This window comes from Phalacrocorax carbo, chromosome 27 (genome assembly GCF_963921805.1).
Source record: "Phalacrocorax carbo chromosome 27, bPhaCar2.1, whole genome shotgun sequence".
Classification (NCBI taxonomy): Eukaryota; Metazoa; Chordata; class Aves; order Suliformes; family Phalacrocoracidae; genus Phalacrocorax; species Phalacrocorax carbo.
Genome location: NC_087539.1, coordinates 742040 through 758365, shown reverse-complemented (window position 1 = coordinate 758365; position 16326 = coordinate 742040). Strand labels below are relative to the sequence as shown.

At 72.4% G+C, this 16326-nt stretch overlaps 3 protein-coding genes across 3 annotated transcripts; 2 read left to right on the top strand and 1 right to left on the bottom strand.

Annotated features, from left to right (window-relative positions):
* The first annotated feature begins 3 nt into the window (after positions 1 to 3).
* DGKA (diacylglycerol kinase alpha) lies at positions 4 to 7930 on the top strand. The gene is made up of 24 exons (XM_064474523.1): positions 4 to 1155; positions 1902 to 2002; positions 2989 to 3065; positions 3169 to 3301; positions 3379 to 3459; positions 3542 to 3591; positions 3663 to 3737; positions 3822 to 3941; positions 4051 to 4168; positions 4627 to 4715; positions 5057 to 5176; positions 5257 to 5355; positions 5472 to 5561; positions 5657 to 5730; positions 5835 to 5909; positions 5989 to 6074; positions 6154 to 6243; positions 6325 to 6485; positions 6563 to 6627; positions 6696 to 6786; positions 6876 to 7065; positions 7146 to 7266; positions 7355 to 7415; positions 7541 to 7930. The coding sequence occupies exons 2-24, from the start codon at positions 1933 to 1935 to the stop codon at positions 7637 to 7639; spliced, it is 2235 nt and encodes a 744-aa protein (XP_064330593.1). The 5' UTR covers positions 4 to 1155; positions 1902 to 1932; the 3' UTR covers positions 7640 to 7930.
* A 114-nt stretch (positions 7931 to 8044) lies between these two features.
* On the bottom strand, positions 8045 to 13435 carry PMEL (premelanosome protein). The gene is made up of 12 exons (XM_064474522.1): positions 12201 to 13435; positions 11260 to 11388; positions 11036 to 11182; positions 10826 to 10966; positions 10592 to 10753; positions 10109 to 10495; positions 9748 to 10002; positions 9117 to 9644; positions 8949 to 9042; positions 8640 to 8842; positions 8476 to 8563; positions 8045 to 8329 (listed from the first exon to the last, which is right to left on the bottom strand). The coding sequence occupies exons 1-12, from the start codon at positions 12262 to 12264 to the stop codon at positions 8170 to 8172; spliced, it is 2358 nt and encodes a 785-aa protein (XP_064330592.1). The 5' UTR covers positions 12265 to 13435; the 3' UTR covers positions 8045 to 8169.
* A 64-nt stretch (positions 13436 to 13499) lies between these two features.
* Positions 13500 to 16306, top strand: CDK2 (cyclin dependent kinase 2). The gene is made up of 7 exons (XM_064474529.1): positions 13500 to 13738; positions 13829 to 13906; positions 14264 to 14384; positions 14471 to 14641; positions 14731 to 14832; positions 15413 to 15616; positions 15699 to 16306. The coding sequence occupies exons 1-7, from the start codon at positions 13623 to 13625 to the stop codon at positions 15801 to 15803; spliced, it is 897 nt and encodes a 298-aa protein (XP_064330599.1). The 5' UTR covers positions 13500 to 13622; the 3' UTR covers positions 15804 to 16306.
* Positions 16307 to 16326: the final 20 nt, after the last annotated feature.

Sequence of the window (16326 nt, the reverse complement as noted above, 5' to 3'; positions counted from 1 at the left end):
CGCACCCCGCGATACGGCGGGGGAGGAGGAAGCGGCGCCAGCGCGGGGGGAGCGCGGCCCCCGGGGCGCCCTCGGCCACGGAGACCCCCCCTGGCATGGATACTGACCCCCCACGGCACGGGAGCCGACCCCCGGGCACCCCACCGGGATAGGGACCCCCCCTCGGGAGCGGGACTGGCGACCCCCCGGCATGGGGACCAGCCCCGGGCAGCCCCCCCCCCGGGATAGGGACTCACCCCGGGGCACCCCCGCAATGGGGACCGACCCCTCGGGCAGCCCCCCGGGATGGGGACCCCCCTCCCAAGGCACCCACCGGGATGCGGACCCCCCTCAAGGTCCCCCCGGGATGGGGACCGACCCGCCCCCGGGGCCGGGGCCGCTCGAGGGTCGTGTCCCCCCTCCCCCGACATGGGGGTCCGTCCCCCCCTCCCCGCTTTCACAACCGCTTTCTGTTCCAGGCCCCGCCGCGCCCCAGCGCCCCCAGGGCGGGGGGACACGGGAGGGCCCCGTCTCGGGGTGGGGGGTCACCATCGCGGGGGGGTACCCCGGCCCTCCCCAAGCTCCGTGCCCGGGAGGGGCGGGGCAGCCCGCAGGTGGATTGGGGTCCCCACGCCTCGCCCACCCGCCCGGGGCGGATGTGACACCCCGGCCCCACGCGTGGCGGGGGGGGGGCGGCTTCGTGAGCCACCGAAGCGGAGGCCGCCTCCCGCCCCCGCAGCCGCCGCGGGGGATTTCCAGGCGGGGGGGGGGGGCCCACGGGGGCCCCGCACCCCGTCCCGCTCTGCACCCCGCCCCGGGGGGGGAGGGCTGTGTGTGAGCCCCTTGCCCCCCCTGTGGGGTCCCCCGGGACCGATCCTGCCCCGGTGCGACCCCCCCTCACCCACCCCACCCCCCGGGTCGGGGAGGAAACGGCGGCGGGAGGGTGCAAGGAGAGGGGTGCGGGGGGGGGGGGTGCGGTCGCGCGTGGGGCCCCCCGAGGGGCAGCGCTGCGGGCAGGGCAGGGGCAGGCGGCGTTGCCGCCCCCGGTTGCCGCCGCCGCCGCCGTCGGGGCTGCCCCCCCCCCCCATCCCCGGCGGCACGTGCAGCCGCTGCCGCCCCCGCCCCGCCGTGATGTCACGGGGCCGGGCCGGGACCAGCCGCCGCGGGACCCGCCAGGTACGTGCGGGAAGAAGCACCGGGATGCGCCGGGGGGGGGCCCCGGGGGGCTCCGGCGGGACGGGGGGGGCCGTACCGAGCCCTACCGGAATGTACTGGGATGTACCGGGCCGTGCGGGGGTGGGGGGACGGGAAGGGGAAGGAAGAGGCACCGGGGATGCCCGAGCGCAGGGACGTCCCCCCCCGCGGGGTCGCCGCGCGACCGGGGAGGGGCTCCGTGTCCCCCGATCTGGGGGGAGCACTGGGGGGTCCCGGTCCCGTCCTGGTCCCGGTTCCCCCCCCCCTCCCCTTCTCCCCGGGACGTGGTGCTGGGCGGGTCCCGGCGTGACTCAGCCCCGTGGGAGGCCCACGGGGGTGGGAGCAACCCGCGCCCCCCCCCCCAAGCTGCCACCCTGGGGGTGTTCACCGAGCAGAGGGTCCCACCCATGGGTGCCGTGGGGATGGAGAGGACCCCACCCAACCGCTGTCCCTCCACATCTGGCACACATCTGGGGGGGGGGGAGCATCACCCAGCCCGGCGCGGGGGGGGTGTCTCGTAGCGCGGTGTCACCCCGGTGTGTCCCCCGTCACCCATGGGTGCCCCTCCCCAGCCGGGCGCCGCACCCCGCCTGGGGTTCAAAGCTCAGCCCCACGCGTCGGGAGCTCACACGCGTGACGGCGGCGTGTGGCGGGGGGTGAACGCGGGTTGTGGGGGCGCTGCCGGCGACCCGCCCCCAACGCACCCCCTTTCCCGACCCCCGCCGCAGCACCGTGGGCACCCCCCGCCAGCGCGCAGCCATGGAGGAGGGCCGGGACTGGGCCACCCTCAGCCCCCAGGAGTTCGCCCAGCTGCAGAAGTACCTGGATTGTGAGTGGGGACACGCACACGGGGACCCCGTTTTTCGGGGTTGCAGCCACCCACACCCGCACACGCGTGTGCATGCACGGGAGCGGACTCGTGTGCCCGTGGGGGGACGGCTGCACACGCGTGGGTGGGCGACGGGGGCGGCTTCGCCTGCTTGCGTGCACGTGCGGGGGCGGCTCTGCACATGTATGTCCGCAAGGTGGCCTCACACGCGTGTGTGCGTGCGTGGCAGTCCTGTGTGCGTGCACAGGATGGCTCTGCACGCGTGTGCACGCACGAGGTGTCTTCACACACCCGTGTGCGTGCACAGAATGGCTCTGCACGCGTGTGTGTGCACAGGGGTGACCTCACACGCCTGCGTGCGCATGTCAGCGTGGCTTTGCATGCGTGTGCTCACGTGTGGGTGGCTTCACTCACCTGTGTGCATGCGTGGAGTGGCTCTGCGTGCATGTGCGTGCGTAGGGGCAGCTCCAGACGCCTGTATGCATGCACAGGGATGGTTCTGCACGCGTGTGCATGCACGGGGGCAGCCTCACACACCCATGTGCATGTTTGAGCGTGGCTTTACATGCGTGTGCACGCGTGGCGGTGGCTCTGCATGTGTGTGCATGCATAGGGGCAGCTTTACAGGCCTGTGTGCACGTGTGGGGGTGGCTGTGCACGCGTGTGCACACACGGGGGTGACTCTGCCTATATGTGCATGCGTGGGGTGGCCTCGCACACCTACGTGTGCATGCATGGCAGCGGCTCTGCATGCGTGTGTGTGCATGGGGCAGCCTCACACGCCTGCATGTACGCATGGCGGTGGCTTTGCATGCACTGGGGCAGCTCTGCGTGCACAAGCACGCTCCGGAGCAGCTTCACACGCGTGTGCGTGCCTGACACGGCAGCCTCACCCACGTGGCCGCGTGCACACGTGTCGGGATGGGGAGGGGGGGCACACGCGTGTGCACGCACCGGAGCGGCCTCGCCGGCGCCTCTGCCCCCAGACAGCAGCAGGAAGGTGCAGGATGTGCTGCAGGATTTCTACAGCGGCGGGGCCCTGTCACAGCACCGCCAGGGAGAGGTGAGGCCCCGGCACCCCCCACACCCCCCCCGGGGACGGCCCAGACCGGGGGGGGTTGTACCGGGGGTCCCCCATCCTGACTCTGCTCCCCAACCCCCCACAGTGCGTCGACTTCGAGGGGTTCACGCTGTTCCTGCGGAGTTACCTGGAGGCGGACGATGTGCCGGAGCCGCTCTGCCGTCACCTCTTCGCCTCCTTCCAGAGCGGGGCCGCGGCACCGCCGGGCAGCCGGGCGGGTGAGGGGGGGGCCGGGGGGGCCGGGGGAGGGTGCTCCAGGGCGCCCCAGGGGTCTCATCGGGGTCTCTCCCTGCAGGCACCGACCTCGTCTGCATTAACGATGTCTCCTGCTACTTCTCGCTGCTGGAGGGGGGACGCCCCGAGGACAAGCTGGAGTGTGAGTCACGGGGGGGTTCGGGGGTCCCCAGGGGCCTGCCAGGGTCCCGCCAGGGTCCCCTCACCCCGCCATTCCCCCGCAGTCACCTTCAAGCTGTATGACAAGGACGGGAACGGGCTCCTGGACAGCTCGGTGAGCACCGGGGAGGGGGGGCTGCGGCCGGGCCCCCCCGGGCCCCCCCCCCGCTGACACTGTCCCCCCAGGAGGTGGATCGGATCATCACCCAGATGATGCGCGTGGCCCAGTACCTGGACTGGGATGTCACCGAGCTGAAGCCGGTGAGCAGAGCTGGGACACCGGGATGGCGGGGGGCTGCCCCCTCCCCAGCCCTGCGCCCCCCTTGAGCCCCCCCCGTCCCCCAGATCCTGCAGGAGATGATGCGGGAGATCGACTACGACGGCAGCGGGACGGTGTCGTTGGCCGAGTGGCTCCGCGGGGGGGTCACCAACATCCCGCTGCTCGTGCTGCTGGGGCTGGAGGTGGTGAGTGCCGGGGTGCCGCTGCGCCGGGCCCCCCCCCGGGCGGCGCCCCCCTGACCCCATGTCCTCTCCCCCGCCTGCCCGGGGACCCCCTGACCCCGTCCCCCCCCAGCACATGAAGGACGACGGGCAGCACATGTGGCGCCTGAAGCACTTCAACCGCCCCGTGTACTGCAACGTGTGCGAGACGCTGCTGGTGGGGCTGCGCAAGCAGGGGCTCTGCTGCACCTGTGAGCGGGGACGGGACGGGGGTGGGACGGGGGTGGGGTGGGGTGGGGATGGGGACAGGAATCTGGTGGGGACTGGGATGGTGGCCAGACCAGGATGGGGATGGGATGGGGATGGGGTGGGGGTGAGACAGGGATGTGGTGGGAACTGGGGTGATGGTCAGGATGGGGACAGGGATGTGGTGGTGGGAATAGGGTGGGGATGCTCCGGATGCAGCGGTTGTAGGAGGCTCCGCCCCTCCAGCTGTGCAGAAGCTCCACCCTGCCCCACCCACACGGGCGTGGGACACCCCACGCCCCACCCACCGGCCAGGGAGCTGTGAGGGTGGGCTGCCATTGGCCGACCGGCTGGATGGGGCGGTGCTGTGATTGGTCGGGGAGGTGGGGGGGGTGGAGCCGGGGGGGTAGGGCCAGGGTGAGCCCCGCCCCTGCCCCACCCATCCCCATCACCCCCTCCCCAGTCTGCAAGTTCACGGTCCACGAGCGCTGCGCCCGCCGGGCCCCCCCCAGCTGCATCAGCACCTACGCCAAGTCCCGCAAGGAGGCCGGCGTGAGTGGCCCCCGGCGCCGCTGTCCGGCCGTCCGCCTGTCCGGCCGTCCGCCTGCCTGTCCATCCGCCTGTCCACCCATCTGTCCGTCCACTCACCCTTCTGTCCACCTACCTGTTGCTCCACCCGCCGTCCACCCCTCCCAGCCACCTCCGCCCGCCCGCCCGTCTGTCCGTGTGTGTCCGCCTGTCCGTCCATCCGCTCCTCTGTCAAGTCGTGCATCCGCCAGTGCATTTGTCCGTCCATCCGCCCTCCCCACCCACCCCGCCCGGCGGGGGGTCGCAGTGGCCGAGCCCCCCCCCGGCCCCCCGCTGTGGGGTGACGGGGAGGGGGGCTTGCGCAGGTCCAGGCCCACGTGTGGGTGAAGGGCGGCTGCGAGGCCGGCAAGTGCGGCAAGTGCCAGAAGAAGATCAAGAGCTTCCAGAGCCTGACGGGGCTGCACTGCGTCTGGTGCCACCTGAAGGTGGGTGCGTCCCCGTGGCGGGGGTCCCTGCCGCCCCCGCCCCCCCCCCCACAGCCACCCTCACCCCCCTCTGCCCCCAGATCCATGAGGAGTGCCTGTCCCTCGTGCCCCCCGCCTGCGACTGTGGGGTCCTGCGGGACCACATCCTGCCCCCCGCCGCCATCTACCCCGTCCTGCTGGTGAGTGGGGTCCTGGGGGGGCTCCCCCAGGGGCTGCTGGGCCCCCCGGTGGCGACACTGCCCCCCACTCCCCACCGAGGCCCCCGCTGAGCTGGGGGTGCCGCCGGTGCTCGCAGGAGAGGCAGGACAGCCAGCGGGACGGCAGCGGGACGCCGGTTGAGGAGATGCCGCAGGTCTTCACCACCCCCGAGGGCCAGGCGCTGCGGGTGAGCTGCGAACCCCACCGTGTCCCCCCACACCCTCCCCGTGTCCCCCCCCATCCCCGGGGGCCGGGGCACAGCCCTCACCCCGCACCCCACAGGTCAGCCCCGTGCCCGACACCCACCCGCTCCTCGTCTTCGTCAACCCCAAGAGCGGAGGGAAGCAGGGGGAGAGGTAAAGGGGGGCCCGGGGGTACCGGGGGGGCTCATTCCATCAGCCCCATGGGGAGGGGCAGCCGCCCGGCCCCCCCAGCCCCCCCAGCGCCCCTCTCCCCCCAGGGTGCTGCGGAAGTTCCAGTATCTGCTCAACCCCCGGCAGGTTTATAACCTGCAGCAGGGAGGACCCACCCCCGGGTGAGTGGGGCTGTGGGGGGACAGTGTGGGGCCCGCGGGGGGCCCAATCCTGCCCTGACCCCCCCTCTCTCCCTCCCAGGCTCAATTTCTTCCGGGATGTGCCAGATTTTCGGATTCTGGTGTGCGGTGGCGATGGCACTGTGGGCTGGATCCTGGACGCCATCGGTGGGTGCTGCCCACCCCTCCCGGGGGGTGCTGCTCTCCCCCGACCCCCTGACCCCCTGACCCCCCCCTCTCTTTGCAGATAAAGCCAACCTGCCCTGCCGGCCCCCCGTGGCTGTGCTGCCCCTGGGGACCGGCAACGACCTGGCCCGCTGCCTGCGCTGGGGGGGAGGTGAGTGGGGTGGGATGGTGGGGGGACACACACGCACCCCACGGCCCCCCACCCCGTCCCACGGCCCCTCCCCCACCGCAGGCTACACCGGGGAGGACCTGGTGAAGATCCTGCGGGAGATGGAGGGCGGCAGCCTGGTGCAGATGGACCGGTGGCGGGTGGAGGTGCTGCCCGAGGACCCGGCGGCCGCGGGGGACCCGGTGCCCTACGAGATCATTAACAACTACTTCTCCATCGGGGTGGTGCGTGGGGTGAGGGGGCACGGGGGGGGGCCGTCACCACCCCCAGGCCCTCACCCCCCCTCTGCCCCCCACCCCAGGACGCCTCCATCGCCCACCGCTTTCACGTCATGCGGGAGAAGTACCCGGAGAAGTTCAACAGCAGGTGGGTGGGGGATGGGGCCATCCCCCCACGTCCCCCCCAGCTCCCCCACAACGTGTGTCCCCCCCCAGGATGAAGAACAAGCTGTGGTACCTCGAGTTCGCCACCTCCGAGACCATCTTCGCCACCTGCAAGAAGCTCAAGGAGTGTCTGAGCGTGGAGGTGAGCGGTCCCCCCATCCCGTGGGGGGGGGTGTGTGGCCTGGGGCTGCCCTGCCCCACCCTGATGTGCCACCCCCCACCCCCCCCCAGTGCTGCGGGACCCCCCTGGACCTGAGCGGGGCCCTGGCGGGGCTGGCGGTGCTGAACATCCCCAGCATGCACGGAGGCTCCAACCTCTGGGGCGAGACCAAGCGGGCGCTGGGGGAGGCGAGGAGGGCGGCGGGCGCCGGGCAGCCCCCGGCTATCACCGACGCCGAGACCCTCAAGACCTGCGTGCAGGGTGCGTGGGGCGCCATGGGACACCCCCCCCTTCTCTGCCCCCACACACAGCCCTGACCCCCCCCCCCCCACCCCTCCCAGACCTGAGCGACCGGCGGCTGGAGGTGGTGGGGCTGGAGGGGGTGCTGGAGATGGGGCAGATCTACACCGGGCTGAAGAGCGCGGGCAAGCGGCTGGCGACCTGCTCCGAGATCACCCTGCGGTGAGCGGGGGTCCTGGGGGGGGCCAGGGAGGCGTGGGGGGGGCAGGCTGGGGCAGCGACTGACCCGGGGGTGTGGGTTTTTTTGCAGGACGCTGAAGCCCCTGCCCATGCAGATCGACGGGGAGCCCTGGATGCAGCCACCTTGCACGGTAGGTGGACCCCCAACCCTCCAAGCTGTGGGGCGCTGGTGGCCCCCTGCCCCCGCTGAGCACCTCGGGGCCCCCCCAGAGTGTCGGCCCCCCCGGCCCCGCCAGCCCCAGCCTCTGTCTTGCAGATCAAGATCACCCACAAGAACCAGACGCCGATGCTCATGGCCGCGCCGCCACGCTCCTCCAGCTTCTTCGGCCTCAAGAAGGGACCCCCCGAGGCCTGAGGGGCTCGGGATGGGGGGGAGGGAGCCCCCCCATCGAGCCCCCCGGACCAACCGCCCCTCCGCTCTGCGCGTCCCCAGCAGGGGTGGGTGGCAGCTGTGTGCCCCCCTCCCGCACCCAGGGGTGCTCAGAACCCGCGGGTGCTGTGCCAGGGTGGGAGGGGGCTGCGCGAGGCCCCCCCACATGTGCCGCGGTGGCCGGAGCCCCCTGCCCCGCCAGCCCCCCACCCTATTTATTACTCCCCCCCCAATTTCAAGTGCCTCTTGCAGTAATAAAGCTGATGGTGAGACAGGTGCCGGCTGTGCTGACCACGGGGGCAGCGGGCTCAGCTCTGGCCCCCCCCACAGGACGCAGGTGCCCCGGACCCCCAAACACCCCCCCCCAAGACACACAACCAGGCAGAGGCACCGGCTGAGCTGAGCCTTTAATGTTGGTGTTGTCGAGGCCGGGGCCGCGCGTCCCCCCACCCCTGCGGCCCCCCCAGGTCCTGGGGGCTCGGGCCAGGCGGGGGGCGGCGCGGGGTGGGGGGGCCCTAGATCGCGTTGGTGCGGAGCAGGGGGCTGCTCTCGCCGCTGGGAGCCCCCCCAAAGGCCTGGCGCAGCAGGAGGCGGAGGGTAGAGCCGGGGGGCAGCCAGCCCCGGGGCCGGGGGTCCGGGGGGGCCATGACCAGCAGCGGGCTGTACTTCACACGTCTGTGGGGCAGAGACACGGCAAGAGGCTTAGTGCCAGTGCCGGTGGGGCTGTGGTGGCCTCCAGGTCATGGTGGACCCCCACACCACGGTACCCCTCCCACGCCATGGTGCCCCCTCCCACGCCACGGTGCCCCGCAGAGCCTGACCTGTAGGTGTAGGCAGCGGTGCCCAGGGCGGCGGCGATGAGCACCAGCCCCACGAAGAGCGTGGTCCTGCCGGCAGCCGGGGCAGCGCCTGTGGGCAGAGGCAGCTCAGCACCCTCCGGTCCCACGGGACCCCCACCCACCCACCCACCCTGCCCCGCTCCCACCTCCGACGGCGACGCGGGTGCTGGCCACGGCCAGGCCGTTGCCGTTGGCCAAGGAGACGTTGAGGCAGTAGAGGCCGGACTGGTTGAAGTCCTGGCGCAGGACGAGCTGGCAGCCGGGGGCCGGCGCCACGGCCGAGCACGTCTGCGTCTGCGCCGTCTGGCACTCGGCGTCCGCCACCACGGTGCACACCTCCTCGGGCAGGCTGCGGGCAGGCGTCAGGCCACCGCGGACCCCCCCCCAGCCCCGGCGCGTGGTCCCCGTCCCATCCCCAGCCCTGTCCCCAGGCCGGCGGCCCCGGCTGCCCTCACCTCCCCTCGCACGTCACCGTCAGCTCCACGCTGCTCTCGCTGCCCTCCGGCACCACCGGCACCACCTGCACGATGGCCACGCTCTCGATCCCCTCTGCAACGGGACGCGGTGTCGGAGCCGGCTCGGACCCCCCAGGCCGCCCCCGGCCCCCCCAGCCCGGCACTCACGGACGATGTTGAGCTGGGTGGAGAAGGTGCCGTAGCGGTAGAGGATGCAGCCGGTGGGCTCGGCAGCCGGCGCCTGCCTCTTCACCAGCACCAGCGCCTCGGCCGTGCCGTCAGGGGCGACCGTGGGCACGGCTGTGGCAGCAGCGACGGATACAGCTGTTTCTCCCACGGTTGCTCCAGCTGTGGCTCCAGCTGTGGCAGCAGCGACGGATACAGCTGTTTCTCCCACGGTTGCTCCAGCTGTGGCTCCAGCTGTGGCAGCAGCAAGGGATACAGCTGTGGCTCCCACGGTTGCTCCAGCTGTGGCTCCAGCTGTGGCGGCAGCAAGGGATACAGCCGTGGCTCCCACGGTTGCTCCAGCTGTGGCTCCAGCTGTGGCAGCGGCAAGGGATACAGCTGTGGCTCCCACGGTAGCTCCCACTGTCGCTCCAGCTGTGGCTTCGACCAGGGATTCCGCTGTGGATCCAGCTGTATCTCCAGCTGTGGCATCAACTGTGGCTCCAGCCGTGGCTCCAGCTGCTGCCGCATCTGCAGGAGAAGCAGGAGGCAGGGAAGATGCTGAGGAAGGGCAAGGGGGGACCGAGCCCTTGGGGAGCCCCTGATGTGGCCCTGCCCCAGGGGAAGCACCCACCTGCAGCCACCGTTCCCCCTGCAGCTGCCGGGGCCGAGGTGGCCAGCACATCCCCAGCTGGGGCCACCGAGGTGGGTAGCAGGGGGTCTGCGGATGCCGCGGCAGAGACGGCCGTGGGGTCGGTACCCGCGGCTCCGCCGGCAGCGTCTGCTGTGGTGCTGAGTGCCAGGAGGACGGGCTCGGTGACAGTGGGGACCGAGGCTGCGGCCACCGATCCCCCCGTGGGCTCCACTGGCGAGCTGGAGGCGGCGGGTCCTGCGGGCAGAGCGAGGATGGAGGGGGCACCCGGAGGAGGGGGTGCCCCTGGGACCCCCAGGCACCCAGCACCCACGGGAGTGGGGATGGCTCCGTGCTCCCTTACCGGTGCTGGCTGCCCCGGCGCTGCTCGGTGTGGTGTCAGCGGGCTGCGTGGCCGTGGGTCCCTCCGACGGAGGCGACCCGGTGGTGGGGTCCGCAACGGGGGTCGCGGCGGTGCCGCAGGGGCTGAGGGGGATGGCGGCCTGCAGCACCAGTTGGGCAGTGAAGGACCCTGTCTCCAGGTAGGTGTGGGTGACGGTGGTGCTGCGGGAGATGAGGGTCCCGCTCTGGTCCCCGAAGTCCCAGGAGTAGGAGATGTCGGCGTCGCGCAGGTAGTGGCTGGGGTCGTGCAGCCGCACGGTGAAGGCGACGGCGCGGTTACGCACGAAGTGCCCGTTTTCCTCCGCCGTGCCCTGCACCTGCATCATGTCCACGGCGAAGGGCACCTGGTCTGGGGGGGGACACGGGGCACTGTCACCTCGCCAGTCCCTGCTGGGCTCCCCCGTCGGCCCCACACACCACCCACCCCCACAGCCCCGGCACCCACCCGTGATGCTGAACTGGGTGCTGGTGCGGCCGATGGGGATGAACCTCTGGCGGCCGCGGTAGTGGTAGACGACCACCTCCATGGTGTAGGAGCCCAGTGGCACCCCCGCCGTGCCCACCGTCAGCTGGGACGCAGCGCCGTCCACCACCTGCCAGTAGCGCCCTGCAGAACGGGGGGGTCAGGCACTGTCTCCAGGACCCCCCAGTCCCCAGCGGGGGTCGGTGCCAGCCTCACCCCACGTCCACCAGACGTAGACGAATTTTCCACGCTTGCCGCTGGTGCTGGGGGGAAACGGCTGCCCGTCGGGGAAGACGCCATCCGCGCCCTGGACCGGCTGCTCCGGGAAGACGGGCTCGCCCTGGGTGACGCGGGTGCCTGCGGGGAGCAGAGGGTGAGGGGGGTGCGGGGCGTGGGGCCAGGGAGGGGGTTTGGGCAGGTGCTGACCATTGACGGTGCAGTTCTGGCTCCAGACGATGCGGCCGTCGGGCAGCACCGCCTGGGTGCTGGGGAAGCGGAGGGCGATGGAGAAGGTGGCCTCGGCACCCGCCATGGTGGGAGCATCATTGCTGATGTCAAAGGTGATGTCGCCGCCTGCCAGGCACGGGGACAGCGGCTCAGGGCCAGCGCCCAGGGCCAGCACGGTCCCCGGCGCCCGTCCCGGCACCCACCTCGCCAGCAGTCCTGCTGCTGCTGCGTGCCCTCCTGCCACGGCCGGTACAGCCGCGCGTCCCAGCTCCGGAACGGCGCCGGCCGCCCGCTCCAGGGCTGGCTCCGGCCACGGCTCCGGCCACCGGCTCCTGCGGGAGGAGGGCGAGAGGGTGCGTGTGGCACCTGGAGCACCCGCGCGGGGTGGCCCCGATCCGACACCTGCACGGGGCGTCCGGCCGGGTCCCCCCGACCCTTGGGCACCCCGGGGGCCACGTGACAGGCTCGGGCCAAGCCGCGTGCGGGGCAAAGCCCATCACATGGCGCCGAGCGCTGCCCAAAGCCTTTTCATGTGACTCTCAGCTGAGCCGGCGCCGGCAGCCCTGGGCAAGACGGGGCGAGCGCTTCCCCCCGGCCCCCCACTCTCAGGGGGCTGCCGAGTCCCCTCCATGTCCCCTCACTCACAGGCGGATGGGGGTCCCCCCATTTGCAGGCAGCACAGGGTCCCCCCTCCCATTTACAGCATTCACACGGAGGAATGGGGACCCCCCACCTCCCACCCCACTCACCTTGGGCTGTAGGTCCCCCAGATCCCCCCTGGCACAAAGGGACGGAGACCTCCACCTCCCATCCCACTCCCAGAGGGCTGTAGGTCCCCCCAAATCCTGCAGAGGGATGGGCACCCCAAAACAAGCTCCCCGTGGCCTCCAAGCAGCCCCCACCCATGGGATTAGCAGGGTCTAACCCTGCTCCCTGCATGACTTAGCTTTGAGAGGGGGTCTGCTCCCCCCTCGAGCACAATCCCCAGGGTGGTGGGGATCCGAGAGCTGCCCGCCCTGGCCCCGCGAGCCCCCTCGCTGGCTGGGACCATCCCAAACATCCCTGTGTCAGGCTCTGGATGCTGCCCGGACGCCCCCCGCCCAGGACCCCCCACATCAAGCGTGTCCCCACCAACCCCACTTACGACTCTGAGCCGAGGCCAAGACCAGGAGGGTCCCCAACACCGCGATCACCCCATGCACCCACATGGTCCCACCGTCCTCGTCTCCCCACGCGCTCGGGCACCGCTGGGGCAGAGAGGCGAAGGGGACGGGGATGGGGGATATGAAGCGGCTCTTGTTTGCATAGTCCCACCCCAAAAGGGGGGGAACCGGCCCCCCCCGGTTGAGTTGCGTGGGGAACACGTGTGTGCACGTGTGTGCAGCGCCCTGTCAGCCCCAGTCACACGCTTCGGCTCTGCCCTGGGTGGGTGGGGTGTTGTGGGGTCCTTCCTGGGGGATGCAGAGACCCCCCCAGCTCGGGGAGGGGAATAGGGGTGTAGGGGTGTGCTGCCCCCCGCTCTCTGCGCTGTCCTGGTGGCCCCAGGGACACGGACTTGGTTCTCAGTATGGCTGGGAGACTGGATGGGGACCCCCCACCCCCCAAGCCCAGGCCACCCACTCGTGCAGGATGGGGTGCAGGCAGGGGGACCCCGTCACTCACACAGGCGGGGACCCCCATCCTGCACACACAGGGGGACCCCGATCCTGCAGACACGCGGACCCCCCGATTCTGCACGTACACAGGCGGGGACCCCAAACCTGGGCATACACAGGGACCCCCATCCCACACACCAGGGGGACCCCGATCCTTTCCTGCTGGGCGGGGCATCTCCAGCACCCAACCGCTCCCAGCGCCACCCGGCGGGGTCCCACCCGTGGCCTTGTGCGGGTCCGTGTGCGGGTCCGTGTGCGCGGGTCTGCTTGTGCAGGACCGTGCCCGTGGGACCGCGTGTTCAGGACGGCGCCCGTGGGTGCGAGTCCCGTCCCCCTCCCACGGCGATGCCGCCTCCGGGCCCGGCCGTGGGGCTGATTCTGAGCCCGCGGCGGCTCCTCCGGTGCCCGGTCCCGGCGGCTGCGGCTCCGGTCCCGCCCGGTGGCCCCGGACCCCCCCCCTCCCCCGGGGGACCCGGCCCGGGCGCTCCCGCCCCGCCAGCTCTGGGGGGGGACCCCGGTCCCGCCCCCCGCGGGTCTCCGCCGCTCGCTTCTGTCGCTTTAAGGAATCTCCCGCGCCGCACGGCACGTCACGGCGGTCCCGGCCAATGCGGCGGCGCGGGGGGCGTGGCCGGCGGAAGGCGGGAAGGCGCGCGGGCGGGGCCGCCGTAACATTGTTGCGCGCGGGGGGAAGCGGCGGACGCGATCGTTCCACCCGCCGCGCGCGCGCCCGGGACCCCCCCCCTCCCAGGGACCGCCCCGGGACCCCCCCCCCCCCCCCCGACCCGGGGAGCCCCCCTCCTCGTCCCGGGGGCCGTCCCGGGGGCCGCCCCGGACCCCTCCCCGACCCCTCCCCCTCGCCGCCCGAGGTCCCCCCCCGGGCCCCCCGCCCGCGCCCCCCCCAGGGTCCCCCCATGGAGAACTTCCAGAAGGTGGAGAAGATCGGGGAGGGCACCTACGGCGTCGTGTACAAGGCCCGGAACAAGGTCACGGGGGAGGTGGTGGCGCTCAAGAAGATCCGCCTGGATACGTGAGTGGGGGGGGTCGGGAGGGGGCCCCGGGGGCCGGGGGGGGGCGGCGGGCCTGGGGCTGACCCGCCCCCTCCCCCCCCCCCCCGCAGGGAGACCGAGGGTGTCCCCAGCACGGCCATCCGGGAGATCTCCCTGCTCAAGGAGCTCAACCACCCCAACATCGTCAAGTGAGTGGGGATGGGAGGGGACACGGACACGGGTGGGAGGGGACACGGGCACGGGGGGCCGGGGCAGCGGGGGGGAACACGGGCACGGTGGGGACAGGGCTGCGGGGGCAGACACGAAGGACACGGACACGGGGGGTGGGGGTGCAGAGGCATGGCGGGGACCAGGGCTGCGGGGGTGGAAGCACAGACACGAGTGGGCCAGTGGACTCTGTGAGCCATGGGACTGGGGGCTCTGCAGAGCTCCCCCCCGAGCCATGCCACGGCTCTGGCTCCACCTTGGTGGCCCCGGGGCTGTGGGAAGCCCCGTGGCCATGGGGCACCCCACAGTGCCGGCCCAGGCAGTGCCCGCTCCCGCAGGTTGCTGGACGTGATCCACACGGAGAACAAGCTCTACCTGGTGTTCGAGTTCCTGCACCAGGACCTGAAGAAGTTCATGGACGCGTCGTCCATCAGCGGCATCGCCCTCCCCCTCATCAAGGTGTGGGGGGAGTGTGATGGCGGGGGCGGGGGGCCGTCCCCGCGGCGGGGGTCCGGCCATGCTGACCCCCCCTCCCGTCCCCGCAGAGCTACCTGTTCCAGCTGCTGCAGGGCCTGGCCTTCTGCCACGCGCACCGCGTCCTGCACCGCGACCTCAAGCCCCAAAACCTGCTCATCAACGCCGACGGCGCCATCAAACTGGCCGACTTCGGCCTGGCCCGCGCCTTCGGGGTGCCCGTGCGCACCTACACCCACGAGGTGGGCGCTGGGAGGGGGCGCGGGGGGCGCCGTGGGTGGGTTTGGGGGGCAAGCGGTGCCCACCGTGTGTGTCCCCGGCTCCGTGGCAGGTGGTGACCCTCTGGTACCGAGCCCCCGAGATCCTGCTGGGCTGCAAGTACTACTCGACGGCCGTCGACATCTGGAGCTTGGGCTGCATCTTTGCGGAGATGGTGGGTGATGGTGGGGTGATGGGCAGCGGGGTGCCTGGCACCCCCAGACCCCCGCCGGGGTGACGCTGCGGTCCCCGCGCTTTAGGCTGCGCCCGGGGGTCCTGTGCCGGTGATGCCGTGACTCCCCGGGGCGCAGCCCTGGGGTCACCAGGGGTGCAGGGGTGATGCCCGCCGCGGCACCCAGGGAATAAAGGGGCTTTGTGGGTGCGGGGAGGGGGCCGTGCTGGCTGGGCATCATGTGAGCCCCCCCCCCCCGCCCCAGGGGCCACATCACGCGGGCGACAGCAGCGCCCGGCGCTCCGCGGGATAACCGGGGCCCGCTTCCGCCGTGGGGACGGTCACGAGGGGCTGGCGTGAGAGCTCACGGGGTGGGGGCTGCGTGTGATCCCTGCCCGGGGGGGGCCCTGGCCCCATCCCCCAGCCACTGACCTTGGCCTTGGGAAGGGTGGGACGTCTCGGGGTGTGACCGGTGACCAGGATCCCCCTGGGGCTGGACCCCTGCCCCAAAGAGGGTGCTCTGGGGGTGCAGGGATGGTTCCCAGCCCCCTGATGGAGCCCATCCCCCCCCCCCCGTGCCCAGATCACCCGGCGCGCCCTCTTCCCGGGGGACTCGGAGATCGACCAGCTTTTCCGCATCTTCCGGACGCTGGGGACGCCGGACGAGGCGGCCTGGCCCGGCGTCACCGCCATGCCCGACTACAAGCCCAGCTTCCCCAAGTGGGCCCGGCAGGACTTCAGCAAAGTGGTGCCGCCGCTGGACGAGGAGGGACGGAAGCTGCTGGCGGTGAGCGAGGGGCGAGGGGGGGATGTGGGGGGACGATGAGGACCCCCCCCGCCTCACCGCCCACCCTCCTGTCCTCCCCCAGCAAATGCTGCACTATGACCCCAACAAGCGGATCTCGGCCAAGGCGGCGCTGGGACACCCCTTCTTCCGCGACGTCACCAGGGCTGTCCCCCACCTGCGGCTGTGAGCGGCCCTGGACCCCCCCCCACGCCCACGGGGGGCTTGGGACAGGACTGGCAGCTGCCCCACGAGGGCCTGGCAAGGGGGGGCTGCCGCCTCCGCCCCCCCTCCCGAAAGGAGCCTCCGTCCCCGCGCTGCAAGAGGTGATGTCCGGCCCTAGGATGCGGCGGCTGGGGGCTCAGGACCCCACCCCGCACCCCCCCACGGGGGAACGGGTTGTCCCCCCGCTCTGCTCCCCGACGTGGCGAGGCCCCCCTGCCCCTCGCCCGGACTTTCGGCACTTAATGACCCCTCCGGGGGGGCCCCTGGGACCAGCATGGGGTGGGGGGGAGCACCTTTGTCCCCACCATCGTCCTCGCTACTGCCCCTCACCCAGCACCTGAGGGTGGGGTGTGAAGCCCTGGGGGGGTCCGTACCCTCCATCCTATGGGGGTGGGAAGGTGGGATTGCCCCAGAGGGGGGTGGGGGCTCCCCCACAGAGCCTGGCCCCCCCCCTTGCCTGCCCCCCCCCCCCGCGGTTTCCTCGCAAC

What these genes read in the sequence shown, in the direction of transcription:
- DGKA (XM_064474523.1), top strand. Translation starts at nt 1,933, where the DNA reads ATGGAGGAGGGCCGGGACTGGGCCACCCTCAGCCCCCAGGAGTTCGCC. An exon ending in CCGAGGGCCAGGCGCTGCGG is followed by an intron (nt 5,562 to 5,656) that starts GTGAGCTGCGAA and finishes CGCACCCCACAG; the next exon opens with GTCAGCCCCGTGCCCGACAC. An exon ending in TGCTCCGAGATCACCCTGCG is followed by an intron (nt 7,267 to 7,354) that starts GTGAGCGGGGGT and finishes GTTTTTTTGCAG; the next exon opens with GACGCTGAAGCCCCTGCCCA.
- CDK2 (XM_064474529.1), top strand. Translation starts at nt 13,623, where the DNA reads ATGGAGAACTTCCAGAAGGTGGAGAAGATCGGGGAGGGCACCTACGGC. An exon ending in TCGCCCTCCCCCTCATCAAG is followed by an intron (nt 14,385 to 14,470) that starts GTGTGGGGGGAG and finishes CCGTCCCCGCAG; the next exon opens with AGCTACCTGTTCCAGCTGCT. An exon ending in TGCGCACCTACACCCACGAG is followed by an intron (nt 14,642 to 14,730) that starts GTGGGCGCTGGG and finishes GCTCCGTGGCAG; the next exon opens with GTGGTGACCCTCTGGTACCG.
- PMEL (XM_064474522.1), bottom strand. Translation starts at nt 12,264, where the DNA reads ATGTGGGTGCATGGGGTGATCGCGGTGTTGGGGACCCTCCTGGTCTTG. An exon ending in CTTGGCCTCGGCTCAGAGTC is followed by an intron (nt 11,389 to 12,200) that starts GTAAGTGGGGTT and finishes CTCCTCCCGCAG; the next exon opens with GAGCCGGTGGCCGGAGCCGT. An exon ending in ACGGTGACGTGCGAGGGGAG is followed by an intron (nt 8,843 to 8,948) that starts GTGAGGGCAGCC and finishes GCCTGCCCGCAG; the next exon opens with CCTGCCCGAGGAGGTGTGCA.